General features: G+C 45.0%; 1 protein-coding gene across 5 annotated transcripts in view; it reads left to right on the top strand.

The window, feature by feature from the left end:
- The first annotated feature begins 3,066 nt into the window (after positions 1 to 3,066).
- TRIO (trio Rho guanine nucleotide exchange factor) overlaps positions 3,067 to 27,849 on the top strand; it is a 355,575-nt gene continuing 330,792 nt past the window's right edge. For 2 of the 5 annotated variants that reach the window (XR_011530456.1, XR_011530457.1), the window contains exon 1: positions 3,067 to 3,256. Coding sequence is in view for 2 of the 5 variants with exons in the window: in XM_070587182.1 (XP_070443283.1) it covers positions 3,100 to 3,256 (157 nt within the window). In the remaining 3 variants the exon portion in view is untranslated. The remainder of the gene's footprint in view (positions 3,257 to 27,849) is intronic. The other 3 variants (XR_011530455.1, XM_070587180.1, XM_070587182.1) reach the window with 2 other exon arrangements.

Below are 27,849 nucleotides of genomic sequence, written 5' to 3'. Positions count from 1 at the left end.
GGGGCCCTGTGGTCGGGTGAGGAATATGCCAACAGCAGAAGGCAGCAAGGTCATAACAATGCCTGCAGTCCAGGCAGGAGTGTCAGGGAGGGAGACAGACATGGGACACACGTCTGCCCTGGTGCCAGCATGAACCCGTGATGACTAAGGACCAGGTGCAAGCTCCCCATCTTCACCGCATGCTGTGATACCACCAATGCCTCTGGGAGCTTGGCTGCAACCTTGGCGAGGAGGCGGGAGGGGGAAGTCACTCAGCTGACAAAGAATATCCCTGGAGATTGAGTTTTCCCTGAACTAGGATTAGGCATTCTGCCATGAGGGGGAGTGGGGGCTGGGGATAGAAATTAACTGGGAGAAAAACAGGAAAAAGAAATATTGTCAGCACACCTGAGCTGATGGCCTGTGAAAGTTGGGCCTACTGTACTTTTTCTTTTTGAGGTACTGCACTTACAATTAAAAAAAATTTTACATAAACTTTTACTTTAGAATAGATTTAGATTTACAGAAAAGTTGTAAAGGTAGTATAGAGTTCCCATATAGCCCACACTGTTTCCCCACATTACTCACAGTTAATGAATCAGTGTTGGCACATTATTATTAACCAAAATTCACATATTATTCAGATTTTCTTAGTTTTTACTTAACGTCCCTTTTGGTTCCAGAATCCCATTGAGAATACTATATTACATTTAGTTGTTATGTCTCCTTGGGTTCCTCTTGGCTGGGACAGTTTTTCTGACTTTCCTTATTTTTGATGACCTTGACAGTTTTGGGGAGTACTGGTCAAGTAGACTGCAGAATGTCCCTCAATTGGGATTCATCTAATGTTTTTCTCATAATTAGACTGGGGTTATGTGTTTTTGGAAGGAAGACCACAGAGGTAAAGTACCATCTCCGTCACATCATGTCAAGGGTATGTACCATCTAGATGACTGATCGCTGTTCATGTTAACCTTGATCACCTGGCTGAGGTAGGGTCTGTCTGGTTTCTCCATTGTGAAGTCATTTTCCTGGCCCTCTTTCCATTGTGTAATCTTTGGAAGGAAGTTGCTATGTGCAGCCCATAGTTAAGGAGAGGCTAGTTCTAGTCTGTCTCATTGTGGGCGGAGTAGCTGCATAAACAGTTTGGAATTCTTCTGCATGGGAAATTTGTCTCTTCTCTCCCAGTTATTGACTTAATCATTTATTTGTATCAGTATGGACTCATGGATATTTATTTTATACTTCGAGTTATCGTCAAGTACTGCTTTATTTATTTTCTTGCTCAAATGGTTCCAGTTTTGGCCACTGGGAGCTCTTTCAAGTGGCTCCTGTGTCCCTTTGACAGACTCACATCATTGCTGTGGTTGTTGATTTAAAAATACTTTTTTTTGAGCACTTCCTTACCTTCTGGTAAGGTACATCTACAACTTGATGCTCGGGGGTTATCCTGTATGTTTCCTGCCTCAGTCCTAGAGTCAGCCATTTCCCCAGGGAGCCCTGGTCCCTTTTATTGCAGAATGGTGTTAAAAACAGGGGCTGAGTGCCAGGTGTGAGGTTGCTACTGGAATGTCATTTCTAAGTCCGCTCATCTGACAGAGCAAGGAAACATATATGTATGTGTACTAACCCATGTATATACAAATATCTGTAAATCTTTTTATATATCCCTCTGTATTTATGTTAAGCTAAACATGAGTGCATACTGATGTCTCCAACTCTAATCCAGTACCACACGGATCTTTCTAGCCTCTTCCCCCTAGCTATCTGTAAGCTCGCTCTCCAATAGTCAAAACCTGGTATCCACCATCCACCATTCATTTATCTAATTGTTCAGTTCCAGTATACGTGTACAGTGGTTTCATCATCCAGGTTTTTTTGTTTTCTAATCAATGTTGTTTCTGTCCTTGTTTTCCGCAGCACTGAATCCTTTTAACCTCTGACATGGATATCTTCTGCTCCCTCCTGTTGTAGCCACGCCACAGGCGTTTTGAACTTGAATATTTGTCAAATGCTGGTTTGACATGGACCTTCCACGAAGCTGATGTCACCCATCCTCCATTCTCTTTGGTTTCCCCAGCCCCCATCCTCTTTCCCCTTCTCTACATTTTGGAGGAGTAAGGACGGAGGGGCTGTGGGTCCGGCATCTCATTTTCCAGATGAGGAGGCTTGTGCTACTGACTTCACAGGCTTGCCCCTCTCGCCTCCGTGTTTTCAAGAACTCTGTTCAACAACTATTATGGAGCCCCATCTACGTGCCAGCGCCGGCGCCGCGCCAATGAGCGACACATCTGCCCTGTGCGCGAGTCACCCAGCCCCGCGGGCGAGATCGGTAACAAACAGCTCGAGCGCTCGGGGACGGTGCTCGCGGCGCAGGACCGAGCGCCCCGGCGGGGGGCGCTACGCCGGGCCTGGAAAGGACCGCACCAGCTGGTCAGAGCGTTCCCGCTCCCTCCAGGGGTCGGAGCTGCCCGCGCGGCGGAAAAGGAGCGGGGCCGAACGCTCTCACGGCCGCCCGCTGGCCCTCCGGCCGCCCGGCAACCAGGCGCGGCCCCGCCCCGCCCGCCAGGCCCCGCCCACCCGCCGAGCCCACGCTCGGGCCCCTGACGATGTTCGCCGGAAATTCCCGAAGCCCCTCTTTTTCCTTCCTCTCCTTTCCCTGCTCTCCCTTTTCCTTTCACCCGGGTTCCCTCAGCCGTGATTCCCCCCTCCCCCTCCTTCCTTCCCTATTTGAAATCAAGATGGAGGCTCGCGGCGGCCGCCGGCGCCCGTGATCCCGGAGATCCCGCCGGCCACCGGCCCCCGCCCTCGCGACTGCGTGTCCGGCGCGGCGCGCGCTGCTGCCCGCGCTCCGGCCGGCGCCGCCGAGGCCGTGGCTCCGCGCCCCCGCCCCGCGGCCAGCTCGCGGCTCCCGGGCGGAGTCCTCGTCTATGTGGGCGCGCTCCTCGGGCCGAGAAGCCGCCGCCGCCGCCGCCCGCCGCCGCCCCGGGGCTCTGCGTCCGCGCGCCGGGCGCGGGCAGCTGGGCGCTCGGAGCCGCCAGGCCCGGCGCGGAGGGGGCGGCGCGCGGCGCTAGGGGCGCGGGGCCCGAGCCGGGCGCGGCCGCGGGCGCCGCCGCAGCCATGAGCGGCAGCAGCGGCGGCGCCGCCGCCCCCGCCGCGTCCTCCGGCACCGCCGCCGCGGCCAGCGCGGCGGGCTCGGGCTGCGGGGGCGGTGCCGGCGAGGGGGCCGAGGAGGCGGCCAAGGACCTGGCCGACATCGCGGCCTTCTTCAGATCCGGTGAGTGCAACTGCTGCGCTGCCCGCGCGCTCGGCCAGCCCCGCCGTGGAGGCGCGGTCCGCGGGCCCCGGCGCCCCCGGTGCTCGCCCCGCCACGGGGCCCGGCGTGCTCTCGCCCGGGCCACTGCACCCCGCGCTGGGGCCGGGGCCCTACCCCGGCGTGTCCCGTCCCGCTGCCCGCCGCCTCCCCTCCCCTGCGCCCGCCCCTCGTTCCGGGGTGAAATCTCCCCGGCTCCCGCCCCCGGCGCCCACAGCTCCACGGGTTAGGGCGCCGGCTCTTTGTCTCTTTCGCGGAAGGGCCGAGGAGGCAGCGGCGGGGACGGCGAGGGCGGAGGCCCTTGCCCCAGAGGCCGAACGGACGGGGGCGGCGGGGCCGGGCCCCGGAGAGCGGGCCGTCATCTGGGCCGGTCTCGGTGGCCGATTTGTCCCTGCACCCTCCTCGACCCAGATTAGCAGCCAGGTTTCTTCGCTCGGTCCTCGAGCCTGTCACCTCCCCTGCCTCGGTCTACACTTCTGTGAAACGGGGCAGTCATGGCACCGGCTGCCCAGGGAGGGGGGAGGTGGCCGAGATCAAGTGAGGCGGGCCGGGCGGCGGGTGCACCATTGTCTCCAGGGGCGGCCCGGGAGGGACATCTGGGAACGTGGTGGTCTCGGGGGCGCGCGGGGCCGGGCGCTTGCGGGGCACTGCCTGGGTGGCGTGGAGGTGGAGGCAGTGCCAGGTGGCCCGGTGTCTCTCCGGCGAGGAGAGGGTAGCTGCAGGAGAGGCGAGCTTTGCGACCGGCCCGCGGGGAGGAGGCGCGGGGGTGTGACTGGGGGGCCCCGGGACCCCGACGGCGGCCGTTCCTCCCGCCCGGGCCCGCGTCCCCGCGCCCAGTCCGGTCTGCTCGCGCTTCCGGGCGGCAGCGGAGGAGCAGGCGGCCGCGGCGGCGGCGGCCTCGGGCCCCGCAGCCCCGAGCGCCGTGCTCAGCAGGCAGGGCGCGCGGCGGGGAGGATGCAGACTCGGCGCTGGAGAGCCGAGGAGGGCGGGCCAGGTCGGGGCCGGGGCGGGCGGGCGTTCGCAGGGCGTGTACGGGGTGCTGATGGCGGTCCCCGGGAGGACGGCGGGGCCGGGGACGCCGGGGGAGCGGCCTGCGATGGGGCGCGCGCCGGAGGCCGGCGGCTCACGTTTCTCCGTGGCCTCTTTCAAAATTATGCCCCCAGATTCGGTGAGATCAGTTCGGTAGTCCGGGTCACAAGGAGCACTTTGCAGCGGGAGGGCGATGGTCAGAGGCAGAAGTTAGCAGTGCCCGTAGATACCTGGTTAGTACTGTCTTCCCCTCATTTTCTTGTTTTTTTTGCCAGGTGGGGTTATTTTTGAGTCATTTTAACAGATTGGTTGTGGCAGGGAGTGACATACGCCGACTCTACAGTGTCAGCTTGAGGTTAATATACTCCCGAGTGCTCTCTTTCCCTCCTGAGGTCCTTGCAGAAAGCAACGGTTTAGGAAAACATGAACTCCTTCAAATGAAAGCGGTTTTTTTGGTGCAGCTAGCCCAATAGAGCAGCCCTGTCTTGCCTCTTAATAGCAGAACTGGGACGTTTTCCCTTCATGCCCTGAAGCTAAAGTCTAGCCTGTCTTCTCTCTGTCTCTACCACCTGTCACAGAATAATAGATTCTGTGCAGAATTCAGCTCCTCTCTGTTAGAAAGGCTCTTGTGCCCTGGAGATGGAATTTTTGGTGCTTGTGAGACCAGACTTTCTTACATCTTTATTATGCATAGTAGAGAAATCACTTCTTTTTCTCATAAGAGCCCCCAGAAGACATCAGGTTAGACTGGACGCCCACAGAAAACTTGCTCTCTGTCAGTGTGGCTTTCCCCAGGATTTATCCGGCAAGATAAATCTGTTAGTGGCCATGCCTAAGCCTGTGCTTGTTCCGATATCCAGGCTCCTGTTCACGTTCAGGTTTGGGCAGAACCAGACAGTGATACTCAGTGGCTTCCCCCTTTTTTCCATCCTCCAGAATGATTTCATAAACTTCCCCTTTAGTTGTTTGAGTTGGAACCAGGAGCCAGAGCAGATTTAAAGTAAGCAGCAGTTGCACTGTCCCATCTCAGGGCTAGTCTGGAACATCTTTTAAAAGTGCCTTTCGCTCCTTTGGGCAGCTCTGAATCCCTGACCTAGATCTTGGCTCCAGCATCTAGGGCAGTGATGTCTAGCAGAGAGTAGAGAGGCAGCATTCAGTTGGATTGGTAGGGGCAGAACTGGGGGTTTGCACAGACATGACAGATGGAGCAAGAGGACCCTGGGTGGGGACCTCACCTGGTAGAGTAGCTCAGGCAGGGGGGCTTCCTGAGCAGTTTTGATTGAATTTGGTTGGCTGAAGAGAATGGAGCGGTCAAGTCCATTGGTAAAATCTGACTTTCTTTGCTAAGATGTAGAACCACAGAAAATAGGTTCTCATTGACTGGGGAGGACAGATCAGAGTTTGAACATTTTTTCTAGAGTGTTTTTGAGCCTGGTCCTTGAGATTGCCAGTGTGACCTAGACAAGGACTTTCTATTGGTCACCTTTCATTTCTCAGCCCTAGCACTGTTTGCTTGGCTGCCTTATTTTCTTTCCTTCTTTTTATTCCTTTTTGTCTGTTCTGCATTAAACGTTTTATATTTGTAGTCACAGATTGAAAGCTGGTACCCATGGTTGGATAAAAGGAGAAAGACTTCAGCTTAACAGAACTTTTAAAGATTTTATTTTCCCCTTTTCTCCCTAAAGCCCCCTGGTACATAGTTGTATATTTTTAGTTGTGGGTCCTTCTAGTTGTGGCATGTGGGATGCCGCCTCAGCATGGCTTGACGAGCGGTGCCATGTCTGTGCCCAGGATCTGAACTGGCAAAACCCTGGGCCTCTGAAGCAGAGCATGCAAACTTAACCACTCGGCCATGGGGCCAGCCCCCAGAACTTTTTTTCCTTCTTCTTAAAGATTGGCACCTGAGCTAACAACCATTGCCATTTTTTTTTTTTCTTTTTCTGCTCTATCTCCCCAAATCCCCTCTGGTATGTAGTTGTATATCCTAGCTGCAGGTCCCTCCAGTTGTGGCATGTCGGACGCCACCTCAATGTGGCCTGATGAGTGGTGCCATGTCCGGGCCCAGGATCTGAACCAGTGAAACCCTGGGCCATCGCAGCGGAGTGCGAGAACTTAACTACTCGGCCATGGGGCCTGCTCAGCCCCCTGAACTTTTAAACAGAGCAGTTCAGGAATAGACTGGGCTGCCATGTGATTTCTCCATTACTGGAAGTGCTCAAGCAGGGGTGCTGCCACCAGCCAAGGTTTGGAATTGGCTGCTGGGGACAGGCTTCCTGCACTTGGAGGGGGATCCGGGAAGGAGGCTCATGGGCTGTTTCCCCATCTCAGATTCTGTGGTTCGCTCTGAGTGCCCAGCACCTAATCGTTGTTCTCCACTTTTCTGTGAGTAGTTGAGGGCTCAGAACAATGATTGCTCTTCCCCCGCTTTGTGTCACCCAGTGTCCAACCCACTCAAGGTCTCACCTCATATGGGCTGTCGTTTCATCCTCCACTCAGATTCTTGGCACAGAGGCTCCCTATTCATTTTGACAATCCCGATCCCCCTTTTGTAGCCCTGGCAGCAACAGGCAGGTCAATTAATGTTAAATTGGATTGAGCTGAAATATATGGGTAAAGTCACTGTGATTGTGTCATAAAGGGCAGCTGAGATTTTCTGCAAGTGTGTGTGAGTTCTGAACTTCTCTTTTTCTCCTTTGCACAGAGCTCAGCACCAAGAAAGGTAAAGCAGATTTCAAAGCAAAAGCCAAAAAAAAAAAAACACAACACCAAAAAAAAGGCATCACGGACATGAGCTTGTCTAGTTTTTTTAAATTTTACAGAAGAGGATTCGGGCTTCTGGGGAAGTTGAGGACTTGCTCAGAGTGGAGCTCTGGTAGAGGTGGGGTCAGGGCCGGGCAGCACACCGCCGACTCTGGTACTGCTTCCTGATGCCTATCATGGCCAGGACTTTGCTTACATTAGTTCTCAACCCCACTGGGACCAATCACTTTTATTGCCAATCTATTTTGGGGCTCTGTTCTTGTGGCAATAAATCATTCTTTCAGAGCTCTCCATTTAACCTTGCAAGAGTGTGTATGTGGGGGGGTGCTTACATAAATGCATTATTTTTAACCTGCCTGGCATATTTTAGGTTGGCATTAAATGAATGTGCAGAGAATAAAGGTTTGTGGTTATTCTGAAGCATCGTGGCCCATCGTGCTGGGTTTCTTTCATTATTAGATCTTATCCTGGACTCCTGGCTGCAGCCCTTCTCTTTCCAACGGAATAGGTGAAGAAATCCAGTCTGTTTCTTAGTGAGGAAGCAGCATTTGTTCCTGACTGTGTTTTGATATGATGCTTTCTTCTTGGAGTGTCCAGGGAAGCTTTTCTTCATATTTATGCCTCTGGCATCACTTAGGGAGCTGGCCTTCAAGCTTGCCATGCTACTTCTCTGTGTACTTAGAAGCCTGGAAGTGTTGGACTTTGTGAGCATCCATAATAATTACTGTATTACGACGTTGGTCCTTGTTAACCTCAATATTTTGAAAAGGGTAGCTGAAGAAAGTGTAATCTGTTAGTGAATGTTGGTTTCTCCTTTTTTGGTGGCACAGTGAGGCTCAGTTTTAGAGGAAAGCAAAGAGATACCTAAAAATAAGTGACTTTCAAGAAATCAAAGAGCAGTAAAACAATCATTGAAAGGAGCTTTTCATTGAGACCTTGTAAACTGACTTATTGATGTAAGATATTGTATTTTTCCCTTTGCAATTAACCATCCAAGATTCGAATGAAGATTTAACTGAAGCCATTTAACCATTTAATCAAAATTTAAATGAAGCCAGTGGTTCTGTTCAAAGTGAAGCATGTGGTTAAAATATGTTCTTCTAATGTAAAAAATATGTGAATAGGATGGTCCTTTTAAATGTTATGATAAATTTGGGATTTGTTTCTAACTGAAAGTGAAAGATGTGTTTGAAGCTGTCATAATCTAAATCAGGTGTATCTGATATTTAAGTTTATTTACTTGACTCCTATACTGAGAAAATAAAATTTTATCTCATATCCTTGGCAGAATTCCACAGAAAAGTCAAATTCTTAATCAATAGCCACACTTTACTGCCTAGTAAAATCACTTATGGTGATAGGGTGAATTATGTTTTACTATAAAGGGTAGTCTTAGCAACCCCCTTCCTGCCTCCTCAGTTCTGTAATGAATTGGTTTTTATTTCCTTAAGTGCATTGTCTTGACAAATTTTTAGTAGTGCCACTGGCAGGAACAGTAGCTGCTGTGTGGACAGTGAGAAATGGGTTTGAGTGAGAATCCCACTGTATTCTGGTAGAAGGGGGTAGTATGCGCTGATGTCCCTTCTCTCATTTCTTCCTTTCCCAAGTGTCCAGCTGAGTGCACTTGGATGAACTGACCCGGGTGACTGTGTTATGTGTCTTGTGGACAGAGATGCTGTCTTCTGTGTCTTCTCCATGCTTCTCAGCTGCATTTAAGCTGATGGTGGACAGTGACTAGGATGAGCCCACAGTTGGAGAAAGGGTTAGAGGGTTTAGATGGTATGGCGACAGAGTTCTCTCTCTTGTCCTACTCCAGATTCAGCTGATGAGCTGTTCAGCAGAACAGCAGGCGAGGGCATGAGCGTGGACCAGAGTCTTCTTAGGGATCCTTGTGTTTAGGAATTCTGGCTAATGTACTATTCAGCAGGAGCCATTTGGGGACTCCTGTCGCTGTACTCTGAACTGAGGGGAAGAAGCACAAAGGAGAGAAGTAGGGTTTGGGGCAAGGCCTTGCGAGGCGTTGGCTGTCTGCTGCCTTCCATCTATCCTCTCCCTGCTACCCCTAGGCCTCCCGTGCCTCGGGGAGAACTCTTGCTCCCAGGGCCTTTGCCTCCTCGCTCGCCTGCCACAGTGCCCAGGCCCTGATTTCACGCCATCCCTGCCAGTTTATGAAGATGAAACCAAAATATCTGGCTGGAATTTCCAGTGTAGTCTCCCAACCTTTTGACATTATTAAGCCTTACGTGCAGACATCCTTGTTTGTGGGAAATCTTGCTCTCAGGTTTAATGGTAAGCAAGTGCCTAATACTCATTTTCACTTCTCATTCCCTGATGGAGACGTTCAGTTTACTTACTGAAAGTCGTTACCTTAATTTCCTCCTTTTTGTTTCCTTTCCCTGTCAGGAAGCCCCTTGAAACCCAAATGATTAACCCGCTACCCCGTGGAGAAGGTTCTGTGTCTGGGGCGAGAGTGAAGGTGTGTGGTTCTTCGAGCATGAGGTATGGGGAGTGGAGCAGCTCCCAGGCTTTCTTCCTTGTGAGACGTCACGGAGAGTGTGGAATGTTTGGTCTAATGCCAGATGTGCTGTGGAAGTGCATAACCTCCTTTTGGTGATAAATATACTTGAGTTTTAGATTACTATTTTAATTAGGTACATGTCTACTCTTGTCTGATGGCGAGGATCATGAGTAATCTATAGAGCATATCTTGTATTTTGGAAGCATCACCCTGTTTGGGCTTTGTCATAAATTAGTACATTTTAGCAGTTACACTGACAGAGAAAGCTTTAATGAAAACATTAGTCAAAATAAGAAATAGATTCTAGGTCTAGGGTACGTTGGGTCAGTGGTGTCCGTGTGAGTTAATCAGGCTTCTTTTCTTACAGTCTGTAGTCCTGTTATGGACGGTGATGACTTGCACTTGCTTTCTTTTTGGGAGGGGTTTCTGCAGGGTCCTGGCAGCCACGTGAGCCCTCCCTGCTTTCCCTTCAGTTCCAGGAAAGAGGTCCATGGTGTGCTGCTGCATTACTGTCCTGCTGCCGGGAAGGGCCTGGGGCGCTTTGCTGTCCGTCTTTGTTGTAGGCATTAAACCGATGTCGGTGTGAACAGATCAGCTGTGGTGCATCCATTCAGCTAATGCTGAGTGAAGGCAGGCAGTCTCAAGGCTACATACTGTGTAACTCCACTTAGGTGACATTCTCAGAAAGGCAGAACTGCAGTGACAGAGAACAGATGGGTTGATTGCCACGAGTTAGGGTTGGGGAGGGTGTGACTACAAAGGGGCAGTACGAGGGGGATTTTGGGGGATGATGGAACTGCTTTGTGTCTTGGTCATGGTGGTTGAAATTCATAGAACTGTATACTCCCTCCCGCAAAAAAATCCAGTTTTACTGTATGTTCATTTAAAACAACATTTAAAAAAGGCTGACAACAAACTGGGAGATAACATTTATTGCGAATCAGACAAAGAATTGTATGTACATGATTAAAAAAGGGCTCCTCAAATCAATAAGAAAAGACAATCCACAAGGAAAGTAGGCAAACAGACAATTGAAAGAAATGCAGATAGCCAAGAAATAAACATTCAGCCTCACAAGTAGTCAAGGAAATGCATATAAAGAAAACCAAGTCCAACGTAAGTCATTTCTCTAGGTAAACTTGAACAAAATTGACTTATTTTGCAAGTATTGTCTGTTGATTTGAAAGATAATAATAGTCACTCAGACTGCTCTGTAAAAGTGGGACCAAACTTTGTAATTTCTAGGGGTAAAGAAACTTTAAAGATAGTAATGGGGAATAAGGTCTTTTTCTTGGATTCTGGAAGAAACATTAATTTGAAAATCTGTATGGCATGTAAATCAAGTTTGCTGACTTAAAAGATCTATCTTTAAGATATGGACAGTCACCATTTTTCCTGCTTCAAGTTTTCCCACTCTGGTGAGTTTTCTGCTGTCCGGATAGAAGAGAGGAAAGGAGTAGTACATGCAGGATGCGGTCTGCTGCCTCAACACTCTGGGTTGTTAAAGAAGGAATTTCTAGGGAAAAGCTTCAAGGGGGTTGGGGTGGGGGGGTGTTGTTCCTGCATAGTTTCTAAGTGAGGTCATTTGCCCTCTCTTCTTGAGCCTTCATGTGTATAATTGACTTTGAAGTTACCTATTTCACAGTATTGATCGTGAGTTCATTTATAAAGTGTTAGGCCCGCACTTAAGATTTGTAACCGTAAAATAAAGCTATTCTTGAACTTGAGAAAAACACAATTCAAATTTTAAAATGTTATCCTCGAATGTTTTTAGATAGGGTTTCTTGGTGTCTGGTTTGTCTTCCTGTGTGAGTGTATGTGTGTGTGTGTGTGAGTGAGTATGTATGTATCTTGGAAAAGACATAAAACACTCTGCTTTGGCATTCTGTGGAATAGATTGTTTCAGTGCAAGAATGAATGAATCAATATATCAGAGACTAATATTTGAAATCTATTTTAAAGGAACTCATGGCTCCTGGTATATATGAAGTAACATGTATAAATGATATGTATGCTTTAGGGCAAAATGTTCTAATTTTAATTTGAAAATTATGGATATGAAATGGTTTTAAAAGGTTGGTCAAAACAGTATGTAAATAAGATTGCTGTCCATCGTTTCTTTCTTTTACCTCACTTTCTCTTCTCTCACTGATCCCATCTTCAAGGACTCCCTTCTTTCTTTATTGCCCGTGTTGTTGAGCACCACCATGGCAAACCCGTGGGAGGGTGCTCCTGGGTACTTTGATTCTGAAAGTTTTATGTTTTCTCACTTGCATTTACTTTTAGTTAATTGTTGTTCTGCACGACAGATGTACTAGGATGTACAAGAATAACATAAAAATTTTATTTTTTTTGGATAACTTTATTAGTTTAACGTTTAAATGATAAGCCTCCAAAAGTATAATTCCTCTGTTATTTATTCTGAAGGTACACACAAATATTGGGAAACAATACTTTGACTAGAATGTCTATTATAAATATTCACACAAAATCTCTAAAGTTTAGATTGTCTGATATTTTGGCATCCAGATAACTGGAGTAAGTTTCTCATTAGTCTAATGCTAAACAAATAGTTGTTTCTTGTTCCTAGGTAGCTTTTTAAAAAAAATTCACGATTGTGAGAAATTCTTTCCAGCCCTCACTGCCCTTTCCAGTCTCACTGTGATGATAGCTGGCATGCAAAGGACCATGATTAGCTTAAAAAAAAAGACAGCACAGAGGCGGAATATCTCTCACACTTTGATTTTAGAGTTATTTCACCTCTATCTAAGTTCTGTTGCACTTGTCCTAATATATCTTGGGTTCAGGAGCCTTGAGAACCGGCGCTAATTTGATGGTTTCCAGGCCATACGTTTTCTTCACGTGACAGTTCAGTTCAGATGTCCCCTGATAGGTTGCTTGTGTGAGAGCAACCCTCTTGGGAGAGGCTTCACGGGAGAGTCATTAAGCATTTTGTTGGCTGGTCTGTGTATGTGGTTCTTTCTCAATGTTTAACGGCAGTCTGTGAGATGCAAAATTTGCAGGATTCGTTGTTGGGCATTGCTTTCACCTTTCATGGCATTGTTTATCAGGTCCTGTCTCAACTCTGCTGGTTGCCAAACTCACAGAAGGAGTCAGCCTGTTTGTGAGATGCGACCTGTCCCCTGAGCCAAAGTGCTGGAAACCTTTGACTGTTTATAGCTTATGCAGGATTGAGGTGGGATCACTGTAAATTTCCTGTGACAACTTGTAGTGTGGATTTGCGGCTGTTTTTTGGAAACTAGGATGCCGGGCACTCTTACATGGCCCACTGCTAATCTAAATCTTTGACGGCTGCTTCCAGAGCAGTATGAGGCCAGGATCCCCATCATCAGGGGTCAGATAACACCTTTGGAATTATTCTCCATAAGAGAGTAAAATAAGTGCATTCAGAAGGCAGTAACCTGCTTGTAACATCATAGGATGATATTTAAAATATCATGTTTATTTTCTTTTCTCCAAATGCCATTAACACCAATCCTATCTCCAAAAAAACCTGGTAGTCTTTCTCTTAACTCTTATCTCTATTACTGCCACCACTGGCTACCATCTGAGGGCCAGTGATTCTAGATACACTGTGCAGGTGTTTCATGTACGTTTTCTCATAAACATCAAATCCCCGCTTCCAGCAGGTGGATGCTAGTAGGATGAAGATCTTAGCCTCTGGTGAGGTCGAATGACCTGCCCCAGTGTGCACTGCTTGTAAGGGTCCAAGCTGGAATTTAAACCTGAAGCTGCCAAACCACAAAGCCCTGCTTGCCCTTTCCTTCCCTGATGGAGGGAGAGAGTGGAAATGACCCCCACTCTCTGCAGCATCCTACAAGGTCCTGTGTTGTAATTTCTAAATCTTTAAAATCCGATATGTATATCTGTGTGTGTTTGGAGATCGAAGCTGTATTTTGCAAGTCTCACACCAAACCAAAGTTGAGTGCAAGATTCCAGGATATAGCAAGCATTTTTTTCTTGTTGGTCTGGGCCGTATAATTTAGTTTCTGGGCCTTTCCTCTTCTCACCTAATTAAACCTGATGTTCCTTTTTGCATAAACAACCCTAGTAACCCCAGCTTTCCAGTTGAGGCGTGTTGGCAGTGTGAGTTCACTGGCTCTCACCTGTCTCAGTCTCGGGAGGAATCCTGGTGGAAAAGCTGGTCCTCTGTTTCCCTGGCCGTCTGGACTTGGACTGAAGTGTTGGATAGGAAGTCTTCTCTGTGGTTGTCAGGGTTGGCAGAGGAAAGTTTGGGAAGAGCTGGGAGAGGTTAGCCAGGAAGGGAAGTTTTCAGCTGGTTGCTGTGTGACACATTATAGTGATTACTAGGGCTTCCTCTCTAACTGAGGAAGGGAACAGAGGTGGGGGGCTGGGGAGTGGCCGGAGGCTGCTAGGCTTCTTGTTTGGGGACAGTTTTACGAGTGGGTGTGGTAACTCCTGGGTTCTCTCTGTACAGCTTTTTGTTGTAGCTACTCATTTCTTTGCTGTTATTCATGGAACTGCACGTAGATGATGATGTGTTGTGGTCATGGGGAATAGGGTTATTTCCCACTGTCCTCTTTAGCAAGATAACTCTTGGGCACGTGTTCTAGGTTTTTCTCTTTGTGGGCTGCCTTTTTGTCAGTCACACCTCATCTGGGCCCCCTCACCATTGTAGCCTGATTTTCTGGGATGCTTGCTCAGGTTTATCCCTACATGGAACTCCCGGCATCATTTCCACGCTGGGAACGTGTTCTGTTTTTGTGTGTCTCAGTAACTCCATGTCTACCTTGGAGCTTTAATATTTCAGTCAGAGGATGATTTGAAATGCTGCTTTCTTGAGCGTAGACATTGTATCACCAGAGGGGTGTTGTACTCTCAGAATCGACACTTTTCATTTCCTCTCGGTTTGGTCAAGGAGTTTCTAAAAGTTTCAGGATTTTGTGTTTTTAATTCTGGCTTTTTAAAAATTTCTGGAATTAAAAAAATAGGATTAGCCTACTGTTTAATGTGAGATTGTGGTTTGCTTTCGACAAATTATTATAGTACCTTTGATTTTAAACTAACAAAGGAGTTACAGACCTCAAATCCATATCACCTTAGGCGAATTGAGATTTCACTGTATTATTTTTGGCTATTTAGTTGGTTCATGTCTTCATTATTGATTACATTTAAGGTTCTTTGGGATATTTTTGAGGAGGAGGCAGGTAAGTTTGTTTTGGGAAGCCTGAACTGTTGAGCAAGCGGGAAGTCACTCACATTCCCCATTCTCACTGTTCACCACACGTGCGTTATCCCCTCCCCCCCCACACACACGTGTGTATATATATATATTTTATATATTTATAAAATTTACATACTATTTTGTTTCCGAACCATTTGAGAGTAAGCTGCAGAGGTGGTGATGCCCTTACTCTAAATGGTGGTTCATATGTATGTTCCTCTTACATGATCCAAATCAGGAAATTAATTTTGAAACAATATTATTATCTAAACCTACGGACTTTAATAGAATGTGACCAGTTGTTCCAGAAATGTCCTTTTTGGCAATTAAAAAAAAATTTGTGGTCTAGCGTTGCATCCAGAACCACATACTGCATTGAGTTGTTATGTCTCTTTGGTTTACTTTAATTTGGAACCTTTCCCCTGTCTGTCTCTCTGTTACCTTGATAATTTTAAAGCTTCCAGTCAGTTGTTTTGAAGACTGTCCCTCGATTTGGGTTGTATGATTGCTCATGACCAGATTCAGGTGGTACATTTGTGGCGGAAGGGCTGTGGTCTTCTGTCAGGGACACAGCTGTCTGCTGTCCCAACTGTGGGATGTTCCCTTTGGTCATTTTGTCATTTGACTACCAGGTTTCTCCACTGTATTTTTCCCTTGTAATTAGTTAGCATTTTATGGGGAGGTGGTTTGAGACTAGGTAGAATCCTGTCCTTTGCCGACTTTCGTTTGCTTGTTGTAGCATCCATTGATGATTTTTGCCTGAATCAGTGATTACTATGATGGTGAAATGGTGATTTTTCTCACTTCACCTTTCCTTCTATATTTGATTGGCTTTCTACCATAAGGAAGAGCTTTTCCTTCTGTCCCACTTATAAATCTGGCCTTCTGGATTCCTGTTTTATTCAGTGGGTTACAATCCTTAGCTATGATTATTTACTTTGATACTCAAATTGTCGAGGATTAGGCCAGTGGGAGTCCTTTCAGGCTGGCTCCTTTATTTTTTGTGACCTGTCCCCATCATTTTTTGAGCAGTTCTTATTTTCTGACACAGTAAGATGTTTCAGGCTTTTGTTGTACTTACCTTGCTCCAATTCTGGAATCAGCTGTTCCTCCAAGAAGCCCTGGCTCATTTAAGCAGAGAATGGTATTTGGAAACACGATCTGGGCACTAAGAGTGCTCATTGCTACAGAGATGTCCTTGCTTCTAGAGCCTCTCAGTGGACAGAGCTAGGAAGTGTGGTATGTGTATGCATACACATACATAAATATGCACACGTATACATAGCATCACGTATGCACACATATCCCTGTCTTTTTCTGCACCTGTTTATAATAAATAAATGAGTTTATACTCATGTCTTCAATTTCAGTCCAACACCACAGGGTGCATTTAAGTCTTTCCTTTTCCAATTTATAATTCCCTTCTCTGATAGTGAAGGCTCCCTTTATCCTCACTATCTTTACTGAGTTACTCAGTCCTAGAATATGCAGAAAGTAGTTTCAAAATGCTAATCATACCACTGCGACAAACAGACCACATCTTCAAGTTTAAACTGTTCAAATCCTTCAAGTTTAAACTGTTCACATTGGCAGTTAGTGGTCATCAGCTTCTGTTCAGCTCAGTGCTTTGTCAGTTAGTCATCCAAAGAAAACAGATGAAGTAATGTGCTGGAACTCCCCAGAGGCATGTTTAGGAAAAGAACTGCCAGACTCCATCAACAGCTCACTTTCTGGTGATGTTGTAGCACACATTTGAAAAATAAGGAGTTGCCAAAAAAGAAAGGGAGACTAATTTCTGATAAGTACAGTTTATAAAGATGACACCTGTTGTGGGAAAAACAATTTATCATCTTCATCTCAGTGTACTGATTGCTAGAAAAGAGGGAAAAAAAGGAAAGTGTTGAGATACTAAGAATGAATGATGAGATAGATGTAAGTGGTCGACTGGGAATGGGCGTGTGATGGGTGGGATGATCTCTTCTCAGGAATCCAGTCTTTTCTCAGGAATCCATTACATTCTACTCGTAGGGGAAGGAGCCAAGTTTATATGTTGGTGTAAGTCGTGAGTCACGACTTAAGAGACTTGCTTGCTCCCCTTCATTGGCTAAATGTTTTTTTCCCAGAAACCACCTGCAGTAAATTTAACGCAGCTATGTAGTTTCTCCTTTAGCTTGAGATTTCTGGGAAGTGTGGTGGTCTGCACTCAGTTCTAGAAGTTGTGGAACAGTGGGTGCAGGTCTTACGTTACAGGGAAAGTGAATATTTGCTGTTTAGTGTTTTTCTACTTAAATAATGATACAGATATTGGGAGATAGTCTCAATTTCATGTATTATGTTTGGTATTTTCTGTAAAACATCCGCAAACTTATTAGATCGTGTTCTGGAAAATTTCTCTTCTAGAAGCCCTTCCTACAACTAGACGTTTTAACAAGAAAGAAGAATCATAATTTGCTTATTCATATTTTAAAGAGGAGAAGCTTTCGATATTTAGAAAACTTGGAGAGTTAAAGGTCATGCCCCGAGAGAGGGGGAATGGTTGCTGACGTGTTCTGGGGAAAGTCTTGGGGGGATGAAGATGTTCTGGAATTAGATAGTGGTGATGGTTGTACAACATGGTGAATGTCCTAAAAACCACTGAGTTGTACACTTTAAAAGGGTGAATTTTATAGTGTGTAAGTTATATATCAATTAAAAGCAAGTCATAGCTAAATTGGTAACATTATTTCAGATTGTTAAACAGCTTCATTTATTGAGTGCTTCCTATGCACCAGCTACTTAGTTTTCATAGCCCCTGCAAGGTGTAGGCAGTGACATCCAGTTTGGTACCTGAGGAAGGGAGCTCAGAGAGGTGTTTTAACTTTGCAGATCAGGTAGCTATTGGCGACAGAGAGGAGGATGCCCAGTGCACAGTGGGGTTCTCCCAAGGGTGGGTGCCTCAGTGGAAACAAGAGAGCCTGCTGATGGTTTCTCCTGCCCTGCCGTGCATAGCACACTGAGGTATTTGACATGGTTTATAGGGAGCTTTTTACTCCACTCCCCCCTTTTCTTTTGGTGTCAGAGAAAAAAATGAAATTACTCCCACTTGAAGGAGAGCATTGTGGATAAGATCTGATTGCACTTCAGTCATGATTTGATGGTATGTTTGGTAATTTCTTAGAAGACTTGGGATTCACTCTCCCATTGGAAATTTTATGGAGTCTCAGTCAAAAAACAAAGGACAGTTTGCTTCCCTATAGGAGGTGTATTTTGGGACATCAGAGGACACACCTGAAATAGTTCAAGCTGATAATACTTGAGTCTTCCTAATAAGCATTCTGAGGAAGTTGAAGGGAGAGGCAGCTTTCTGTTGCGCTCCTGCTGAAAATCATTTTAACCTTAAACTTCACAGCCAGGCTTCTCTTGCTAGTGTGAGTTCTGTATTCTTGAACACTGGAGTCAGCTCTGCTCACTCGAACACATGGCCGAGACAGAGAGTACGTGTTAGACTCTAAAACAGAAACTGTATTAAATTTGCATAAAATCACATATGCTTTGTTGCAAGAATTTTCATTGTGCCTATTTTAGAATTGAGTTGATGCTTCATACAGAGTATTTCACGTTCACTTAAAAGGAGATATCTTGGAAAGAAGAATTCGTGTGGCTTTGAAATTACTTTTGGGCATAGTCTCTGAAAAAAGTGAACCACTGAAATCTTTTGTTCTTTTTAGCATTTTGGAACATTTTTCCCTTTTAATTTACATATATTAAAAACATGTAAAGTAGTTTGGGGTGTCATCTGCTGCGTAGCTTGCCTGTGGAGGGACCAGAGATCTGGAGGAACAAGAGACTTCCTGCTGGGCAGTGACCTTTTTATGATGTTTGGTCCGTCATCTTTGTTTCTTGGTTTCAAATGCCTAGCTCAGAATTACTTAGTACTTGAAGTGGTTTTCGTCTTCAGAGGACTTTGTGGGCATTATTTAATGTACATGGCATTGTGGAATGAATGAGCTGTTTATCCTTGAGCAGCGTCAGTGTGCCAGGTGCCATACAGCTGGAGCAGACAAAAATAATATTCTGGCCAGCGGGAGTTTATATTCTAAAGAGGCAAGATGATTAGGCAGATTCTCTCTTTTGGCCTCTTTTAAAAATGTGCTTGGGAATAATGTAGAAATTAAAGTTATAAGAGGTGATCAACTAGCTCGAGTCTACCTAATTGAAATTGTTCTCAAGGTGAAAATGAAATCTGAGATGCTCTTAAAACGATGTGGTATACCAGCTTTCACTTACCACACATTTACTGATGTACCTAGTATTTTTCCTGTGTCACAGATGAGGATTTTGGTAAAGACTAGGGCAGAATCATTCTCAGTTCTCTTTCTGTCACTCAGAACTCCTCTTTTTCTTTCCCTGGTCTAGGAAGGTGCTTTGTAACCAAGGCCAAGTGTGAGTCACAAACACGCGTTTCTGAGTTTCAGACCCAGTCCATCCAGGCTAGCTGGGCCAGCCTCGAGGGAAGGTCCTGGACTTCTTGTCCCTGTCAGCCTCTCCGGCCCCGATGGCACACGCCTCTGTGTGTCTGTGCTCTTATACCTGTCTTTCTGTTGGGTGTTCCCTCCTCTTGTTTTTCTGTCTAACTCAGCTCAAACATCACTTCCTTTGGGAAACTGCACTTGTCCATCCGCTCCCGGCCTCTCTGGCCATCAGTGTTGGCGTGGCACCTTGTGTAGACTGCATTCTGGTTTTGGTTTCTTTGGGTTGTGATTGTTTCTTGTGTGAGCCACTGGGCTACTGGCCCTGGGCAGGCCCCAAGTCGAGGCCCCGTGAATGCTTGTGATTTACGCCTGTGGTTCCTTAACCCAAACTATATCAGAATCACCTGGAGAGTTTTTAAAAATTACAGGATCCCTAAAGATTCTGATTTAGTAGTTCTGGAGTAAGGCCCTGGAATCTGTGTTTTGAAAAAGCCTTGCTGGTAATTCAGATGCACAGCTGGGTTTAGGAACCGCTGAGTTATGCCAAGGCACACTTATTGGTTGTAGGTTATGGGGCCATGGCCAATTTTGTATAAGGTATGATATGTGCAGTTTGCAGAATCATCTCATTTGTCTAGAGAAAGTGAATGCAATCCATTTATAATGGGAATGTCCTTCCTGAAGAAGATCCTGGCTCCTTGAGGAGCTTGCAGACCAGTCTGGCTTTCTGCTGTGTGAACAGACTGCAGGCACAATTGGCCCTCCAAACTCACATTTGAAGTACTGTGTTGCTATAGAGATGTTATGTAGTGTTGAAGGAGATTAGAGAAATCACATCGTAAATTATCAGAACAGATGGCTTGTAATTTAACACTCTCCTAGCTCATATTCTTTCTACTGATACTTAAGAACGTTTAAAAATATCAGTTCTTACTTTGTTCTTTCACCTGTAAAAATGGCAGAGTTTGTAGAAAGATTTAAAATGGCGTAGTGGTTAAGTTTGCTCACTTAACTTTGGTGGCCTGGGGTTCACGGGTTCGAATCCCAGGTGTGGACCTACACCCCGCTCATCAAGCCATGCTGTGGCAGCATCTCTCATAAAAAATAGAGGAAGATTGGCACAGCTCAGCGACAGTCTTCCTCAAGCAAAAAAAGAGGAAAATTGGCAACAGAGGTTAGCTCAGGGCCAATCTTCCTCACCAAAAAATAAAATAACATAAAATGACTTTTATATATGCCACACACAGTGTACAACGACAGTGATGTAAGGTGGGGGAGTATTTAAAGCACTGCAAGAGTGGCCTTTTTACCTCTGCTTTTAGAGCCCATGTGTAATTTGCTTCATTTTTTTTTCAGTTCCACTTATAGATTTCATATCTTCCCTTATTGTTTTGATAGCATCAGTCAAGGATTATTTTTATCTCCTGGCTTGATAGTAATTGAGATATGGTCTCAGTTTTGCTTTCAAAGGAATATTACAAGATCATGCAAATTCAGACAACATTTTCAGTTCCAAGGTGTTTTATACATGATATACCATGTAAAGGGTATTTTCTATAAGGAGTTTTTTGAAATCTTTTCCTTTTTCCTGTTCTAGTCTGTGGACTGATGTGCAGCTCTTAAAGATTGTATCCCTCATTAAGGACAATTATGTTTTGTCTGTTGCAGGGAACTGCAGTTTGACTGGAGTTCTGGCATACACACACTTTACTGTTGCTTATAATTTACCTTGTGTAAATGACCAGAGTGGACCTAGACCTAAACCACTTCAAATTAGGGAAAAGATAATTCTATTAGTGTAATGAAAAAATTCAGTAAGATTTACCTTGTTTTTTGGTACTGGTAGTTACACATATGTTAACATAATTTTTAGATTTTTTTATTCTCATGTTCTTAAAGTAATCAGGAATCTTAACAGGTTATCCCTATATACATTTTCATGAGTCGCACTTCTTATGTGCCAAACGTTAACAGTTACTTGCAAAGGAAATTAACAAGGAAGTTTTCCAGTCTCTAGGCAGTTCCTGACTTGATCGTGTGTCAGTGTGTGTTTTAAACTGAGTACAGACATTAGCAATATAGGGCATTTCTCTGTGAATCCTTCTCTGCCTCTGGTATGTTTTACCAGCCTGATGGTGGTTTCTGATGCCACTCAGTGGTGGAACAGGTAAGTCAGATGTGAACCCAACTCCATTGGATGTGGTAATTCCTCCTTCAGGGTGAATCATTCAGATGACTTAAGTCCTTCGACACATGTCTCAGTGCTAGAAAATTTAAAAAATAAACGCCTGGTAATTATATCAGAAAACATCTGAAAAACCATCTTATCAGAGGCCTCAGAGCCGTTAGAGGAGTGAGGGAAAAAATGTAGTATTAAACCCTAATTTCTTTGATAAGCATGGCACACTATTTGGCAAGGTTGGCTCAACCTCCTGGGAACTGTCCTGCGCAGAGTCTGTTGGCACTGGCTTGAATGAATCAGCATGAGATTGCCCAGTTACTGAAATGCATCGCTTGAGAGGAGGTCATGGTGGAAGGCAAGTCTGGCAGTAGAATCTGCCGAGCATCTGATTTGTGTTGAGGGTGGAAAGGCTCTGTGGTGTTGAAGCCCAGGGTCTTGTTTTCCTGAGGTTGTTTTGGGAAGAATTGGACAATGACCTTCCAGCCAACTGGATTTGGAGAGTCAGTAGGTAGCTTTCCATGAGCTTATTTGTCTTTAATAGGGAAGTCTACTCTTTTGCATTTGGTCAGAGTTGAAATGAAGCTGGTTTTGTCCCTCTCAGCTACCCAGTGGTGTTGATGTAATTGTCTTTTTCCTCTTAATAATCCTCTAAAATTATTCTGTTTGTCACTTATCTCTGCAGGATGAATTTCCTCATTGGAGTATCTGCATGTTTAATTCAGATTCAGCTTTTCACATAGAGGCCCACATGCCCTAAAGTGTCACTGTCATTTTGCCTGTTGAATTGCTTCTTAGCAACACTGAAGGGAACGTCAGGCCCCCAAGAATGGTGGGCAGCAGAATAGATTGGCCCTTTCCAGTTGGTCCTGATGTGCAGTGGCTGTGGAGCCAGTCAGTACGGAAGGACAGTCTCAAGGGAAACGGATGAATGAAGCAACCCTGACCCTCTCCCGCCACCTTTAAGCTTCCCAGTAGCTGTATTTTGTTTTATTCCTGTTGACCATCCATCTTTCTTTCTGAGGCTCTGTGTCTCCTAGTGTTCTTCAGAGGGTCTTTCCTCTATTTAGGAGAGTAACTCACTCAGAGGTCATTCTCACAGCCTTAGCCCTTCCCAAATAGAACCCCATCTGCCCAGAAGTAACCTTTTCAAAAGGCCCTGAACCCTATAAATAGCTGTCACCAGTGCCCTCCTTCAGAATGTGTGGACTCTCACCGGGTGTCATTCTTAACCCTGTCTGGTTTTTCTAGCTTCCAGAGGTGGTAAAGTCAGCTCCAATGGCATGAGTGGTGGCCACTAGGGGCACGTGCGGTGATTCCAGACTTGGTGAAATAACAAATGCCTTTTTTCACTGAATGGGCTCTTTTTCTGTCTTTTTTATTCCCTCTTTTTCTCATTTCTTCCTTTTTCCTGCATTTCTCTTTTGTTTCTTGTTTGAACACTTAAGAGTGACAGTGCCACTCATGGCCATTGCTAGACTTTGCTGGAGGCGGTCAGAGAGAGTGATTTCTGGGGCAGGAGTTGAGGGGGATGCTCCCTGTGGAGCACTGGCATCTACATAAACTGGGAGGAAAGCGCTGCCCTGGGGAGACACCCTCCTCCTCCTGTGCCCCAAGCTTCCTCGTGTCCTCTCCTGTCTACTGTACCTCTGCATGTGGCAGGACCCTGACTCTGAATCTCTTTCTGCTCCACTCCCCCTTAACACAATTTTATGTAGTGTAAAACTTACGTTTTATGATGATCTTGTAAACTTGGTTTAGCAAGTAATCCTGATGGTTCTTGTTTTGGGGGTAATTTAATCCCTTTCCCTAAACTATGGTATATTATTCCTTGTAATTCGATTTGACTCATAGTTGCCCTAGCATTATATAATTTCTTCTTGATCTTTTATTTTCCAAGCTGTAATTTACATTGAGGCTAAATCTTACTCTTATTTGTATCCTCAATGCCCAGCACACAGTCGGTGCTTGCTGAGTGCTGGCTGGATAAATGAACAAGTTCATGCTGCATCCACACATCCAGTGGCAGGAGGCTGCCATGAAGTGGTAACCCTTAAGTCCGCAAACGTGGGCTAGAGGCCCAGACATTTTATGGTACAACGTCCTCTCCAATAGAAAATTGTGGGAGGAAAATGTAGGAGGAAGGGAGAGAGCACATTTTTTGCAGCTGGGTTGTGCTGTGTGCGTGTGGAACACGGATGTAGGCAGCCGCAGAGAAGGAAGGTTGAAGCAGAAGCACTCGTCCCTTTTTCTTGTTTGGCTGTGTTCACGTTGCTGCTATCGACCTGCTTGCTGTTGTTTACTGTCAGTAATTAGTTGATCCTCAAGACCCATGCCTCTGCACTTGGATTTGTGTCTCCTGTGAAATCCTTGTCTTGAGGCTGGCCAAGCTCACTGCGGGCCCTGATCAATATTTGCTGACTGATTACTGGGTTTGATCAGTGACAGTGGAGGGTGAAGAAGCGTCTTTTATCAGGTTTCCTTTGAGATTTAAGATCTGGTTGCCTCTGAATTTTTTTTTTTTTAAATTTTTATTGAGTTAAGCCTCTGAATGTTTTTATTTCAACAAGTTGACTTCCCAGTGAGTAGACTGTGGATGGGTCACAGTGGGGCAAGATAGCACATGTCAGATTTTCTAGCTCTCAGGAATGTTTTTATAGAAGAGCTTTCCAAGAGCCTGTTAAGACTCTTTCAGGTCCTTCTTGGTCTTCCCTTTTCCATAGTTTACTTCCATTTCTGGGACTTCCCCTACTTCCCACCCCTTTTAAGGCTTTATTTACATGAATCTGAAAGCAGGCCACAGGGCCTCTTAAAATTATACACATCAAGATGAGGCCAACCCAGTTTTTCATAAATAGGTCAAGATGTTTCTACAAAGTAGGGTTTCAAACATATTCCGTCCTTTAAAGGTATTTTAAGGAAAGATGGTGTTCAAAGCTTAACTGTTGGCAGGGCCTGAGAATCCTAGCACTAGAAGATGCTGATTTCTGGGGCCTGTCTTGGACAAACTGCTAGATGCCACAGACATTATTAAGGGAGACCAGACGGGGCATGAGCCCTGGGATGGCCATGGACGAGAAAGGCCAGGTGCCTTCCTGTAAGCAGCTCCTGGTCCTGGGAAGCAGCTTGGTTCCAAACACTCGTCCTGAGGACCCATTAGGGCAGCTTTCCACCCGAGGGGGCTAATGGAGACAGGTTTTTTTCCAGTCCATCGAGTATGCTTGCTTTACCAACTACTGAACATTCATTTCTTACTTACAGAGAGCGACTTAAATCTCTCCCCTAAGTTCTTTTTATTGATGATTGTGCTTTTTATCTATCAGAATCAGTTAGTAGTAGTGTGATATTGGGAAGGTATTCAAACCACAGCAAATCAGGAACGGACGAAACTGTGGTGGGATTTGTAAGATGGTTGTCACATTTATCTAAGAATAGATACCCTTAAAGAATGGTAATAGTTTCTGGCATGATCCTTGGAAAAATGTCTAAGACTCTGTCTTATGTTTGTAAAATTGAAAAGAAGCCTGAATAGCTGTGAAAACTGGCTGTGTTCACAGGTGTAAACATTCACAGCATCACACCCAAGCATATCATCCTGGAGTCAGTGAAATGCTGTATCACTGATTTCATGGGCCCTAGCATCCATGGCGAGTACCCGTGCCATGTGTTTAATTCGTGACCAAGTTTTCTGTGCTGGTAACGTAGCCTAATGCAAGAGATACACTTTAGTTTACCCTAAAGTCTCCCAAATAATGAGGTCCCACATGGCTGGACTAAGTAGAGACTCTCCATAGATACATTTTTCATCATATTTTTAACATAGGAGCTTCTCCAATGAATCTGAATATTTGGCAACGGAGTATGACTTATGCAGCTTGGTATAAATCTATTCATTTTTTCCTTATAGTTGATTTTCAAGAGGGTTGCTTTCCAGTTTATTGTTTCCCTATAGTAGAATAACTTGCTTTTCTGTTGCTTTGGACCTGTTTTGTAGTGCCAGAAGCACTTGTGTGTGCATATCATCTGTTCCTTCTAATTGGAATGCTGCCCTTTGACCTAGCCTTTGTTTTGTTTGATTTATTTGGCTTCATCAGCTTGTTAGTGGGTGCCAGGACGTATGAGTTCATGCTACCATTTGCAGTAGAAATGTTTAAATTCATGTTCCTATATGTCCTTGTTTGTTTGTTTTGGTGAGGAAGATTGTCCCTGAGCTAACATCTGTGTCAGTCCTCCTCTATTTTGTGTATAAGACACTGCCACAGCATGGCGTGATGAGCAGTGTGTAGGTCTGCCCCCAGGATCCAAACCTGGGCTGCGCAGAGCGTGAACCTAACCATTCCTCCACTGGGCCAGCCTCCTGTATATGTCCGTTTTCATTTTAATTACTGATCTATACGTCAGCCTGATTTTTGGAATAATCTGTGTTGAAATGCGAATTTATTGTTGGAAGTGTCACCAAGGAACCCAAGTCTGTCTGGCGTTCCTCTCCTGGGGCAGGCCATGGCCCTTGTCCCTGGGGTGAGAAGAGAGCCTTGGAGCGGGGAGGCCTTGCCAAGTTTCCCACCCAGATCTGACAGCCAACGCTGGTGGTCGCTAGGTGACCTGTGCAGTCAGTGTCCTCAGGGCCACCACTTAGAGGGTGAGGTTTTTGACTCCTGCTGTTTGATTTTTACGTTTTAATTAGGTTATTTGAGGTGAATCCTTGGTTTAAGTTTCTTGTTCTTTGTGTAGGACAGAATTAAAGGGAAATTTAAGACATCCTGGTCAGCTTTTGTTCATTATCTCTGTTATATTCTTACTGGGATTAAGACTGCCTTTTTTCATTATTTTCCTTTTATAGATTGGAAGGTCTGTATTTTTATTTTTCCACTGTGCTCTTCCTCATCCAGTGTTACTTGTACAAGAGTCGTATTTTAAGGAAGTGTTCTACATTGCCAGGTACTTTACTTTTGTAGGATGATGTTGTTTCTGATGATCACTAATGGGCAGGTATGAATATCTCCCCTTTGATTCCAGGTATTAATAGCGGCTAATATGAGAGATTTTGTTTCAGAGGGGGAAATTTTGGGTCACTGCTCTGACTTTACCTGCGAGTCCCAGGAAGTAACCTGCTCTGCTCCATAAAATCTTTATGTATAGGCTTCTCTTGCGGATGATTATTGAGTCTATGATGTCATTGTTTTATTCAGCTGGAGTGCTTGAGTTATTGTCATAAAATGCCCATCAATGAAATGCAGCGTAACTTGTTTGCATTTATTCTCTGCAGTGGTGGCAATAAAATTGTTTTCTAAACTTCTTAATTCTGATTTCTCATATTGGATTCATAATAAGTTCTTAAAAAACAAAAGGATCTCTCACATAGATTCAGATCTACTTTTGGAAAATCAAAGTGATAAGTATTTTAATGGTATTTTAGGATTAGTTTGAAAATATCTCTAAGTTGATGGTACTTGGGTCATACAGTTGTGTTGTCACCAGCTGTGCCGTGATTTGGACATTAGACAAAACATTTAGAAAGGACTTACTATTAAAAGCAAATGGTAACCAGTATTTATAGGTGAAAGAGAAAGTAGTTGAGAAAAGCAGGTTCCAGGCAGATGAAGTTGGGGAGAGGAGGAGGAGGTAGGATGGGAAAGCAGGCCTTGTGTTAGGGACTTAAGGAAATGCCGTACAGAACTCATACCCCAGGGGTGCGTTTTCTGTGTATTACACAAACCACAGATTCCTGTTGTTGTAACATGCTTTGGAAGTTTTTTTTTTTTAAGTTTCATATGAGGCATATAAAAGGGAGAGGATAATAGAAAAGTTCTTTGTGATAGCTTTATGATGTAGAAAATATTTAACTTTTTCCTTTTAATTAAAAAAGATTCACTAGAGAGAGTCTAGTAGTTTGTATATACTGTGGCTAGAAAGTTTTGGTTTAAAATTTTTTGATATGTATGCTTTCGGTAATCTTTAGCTAGTCACTGAACCCGTCACCCTTCAGTTTAACCATTGCTTAAAACAATCTTAATGCTCATTTATCAATTCATGCATCAAACATTTATTGTGCACCTCCTCTGTGCTGAGCAGTCACTAGAAGTGACACTTCATGAAGTTGATTTGGAGTTCTTGAAAGAGAATATTATACATAGAAATGTTTATGACTTTTCAACCATTTACATTAAAAATATTAAAACAAAATTTAAATGCCAGTTGTTAACTCGATATATAATTTCAGCATTTGATGAAAATGAAATATTAGCAGCTTATGATAATATGAAAATATTGAACTTGACCCTATTTCAGCATTCCAATTCTTAAATTGTATCCAGTCTCACCTTAAAGTCAACCATCATGAAGATATTTTGGGGAAGGATTGGAAATTCTTACAATCCTAGAGTACTAAAGATACAAAGAATGTCCAGAGAACCC

Source organism: Equus przewalskii, chromosome 20, assembly GCF_037783145.1.
Source record: "Equus przewalskii isolate Varuska chromosome 20, EquPr2, whole genome shotgun sequence".
Lineage (NCBI taxonomy): Eukaryota > Metazoa > Chordata > Mammalia > Perissodactyla > Equidae > Equus > Equus przewalskii.
Note: the sequence above shows the minus strand (reverse complement) of the source record. Positions and strands in the feature narration are given on the sequence as shown.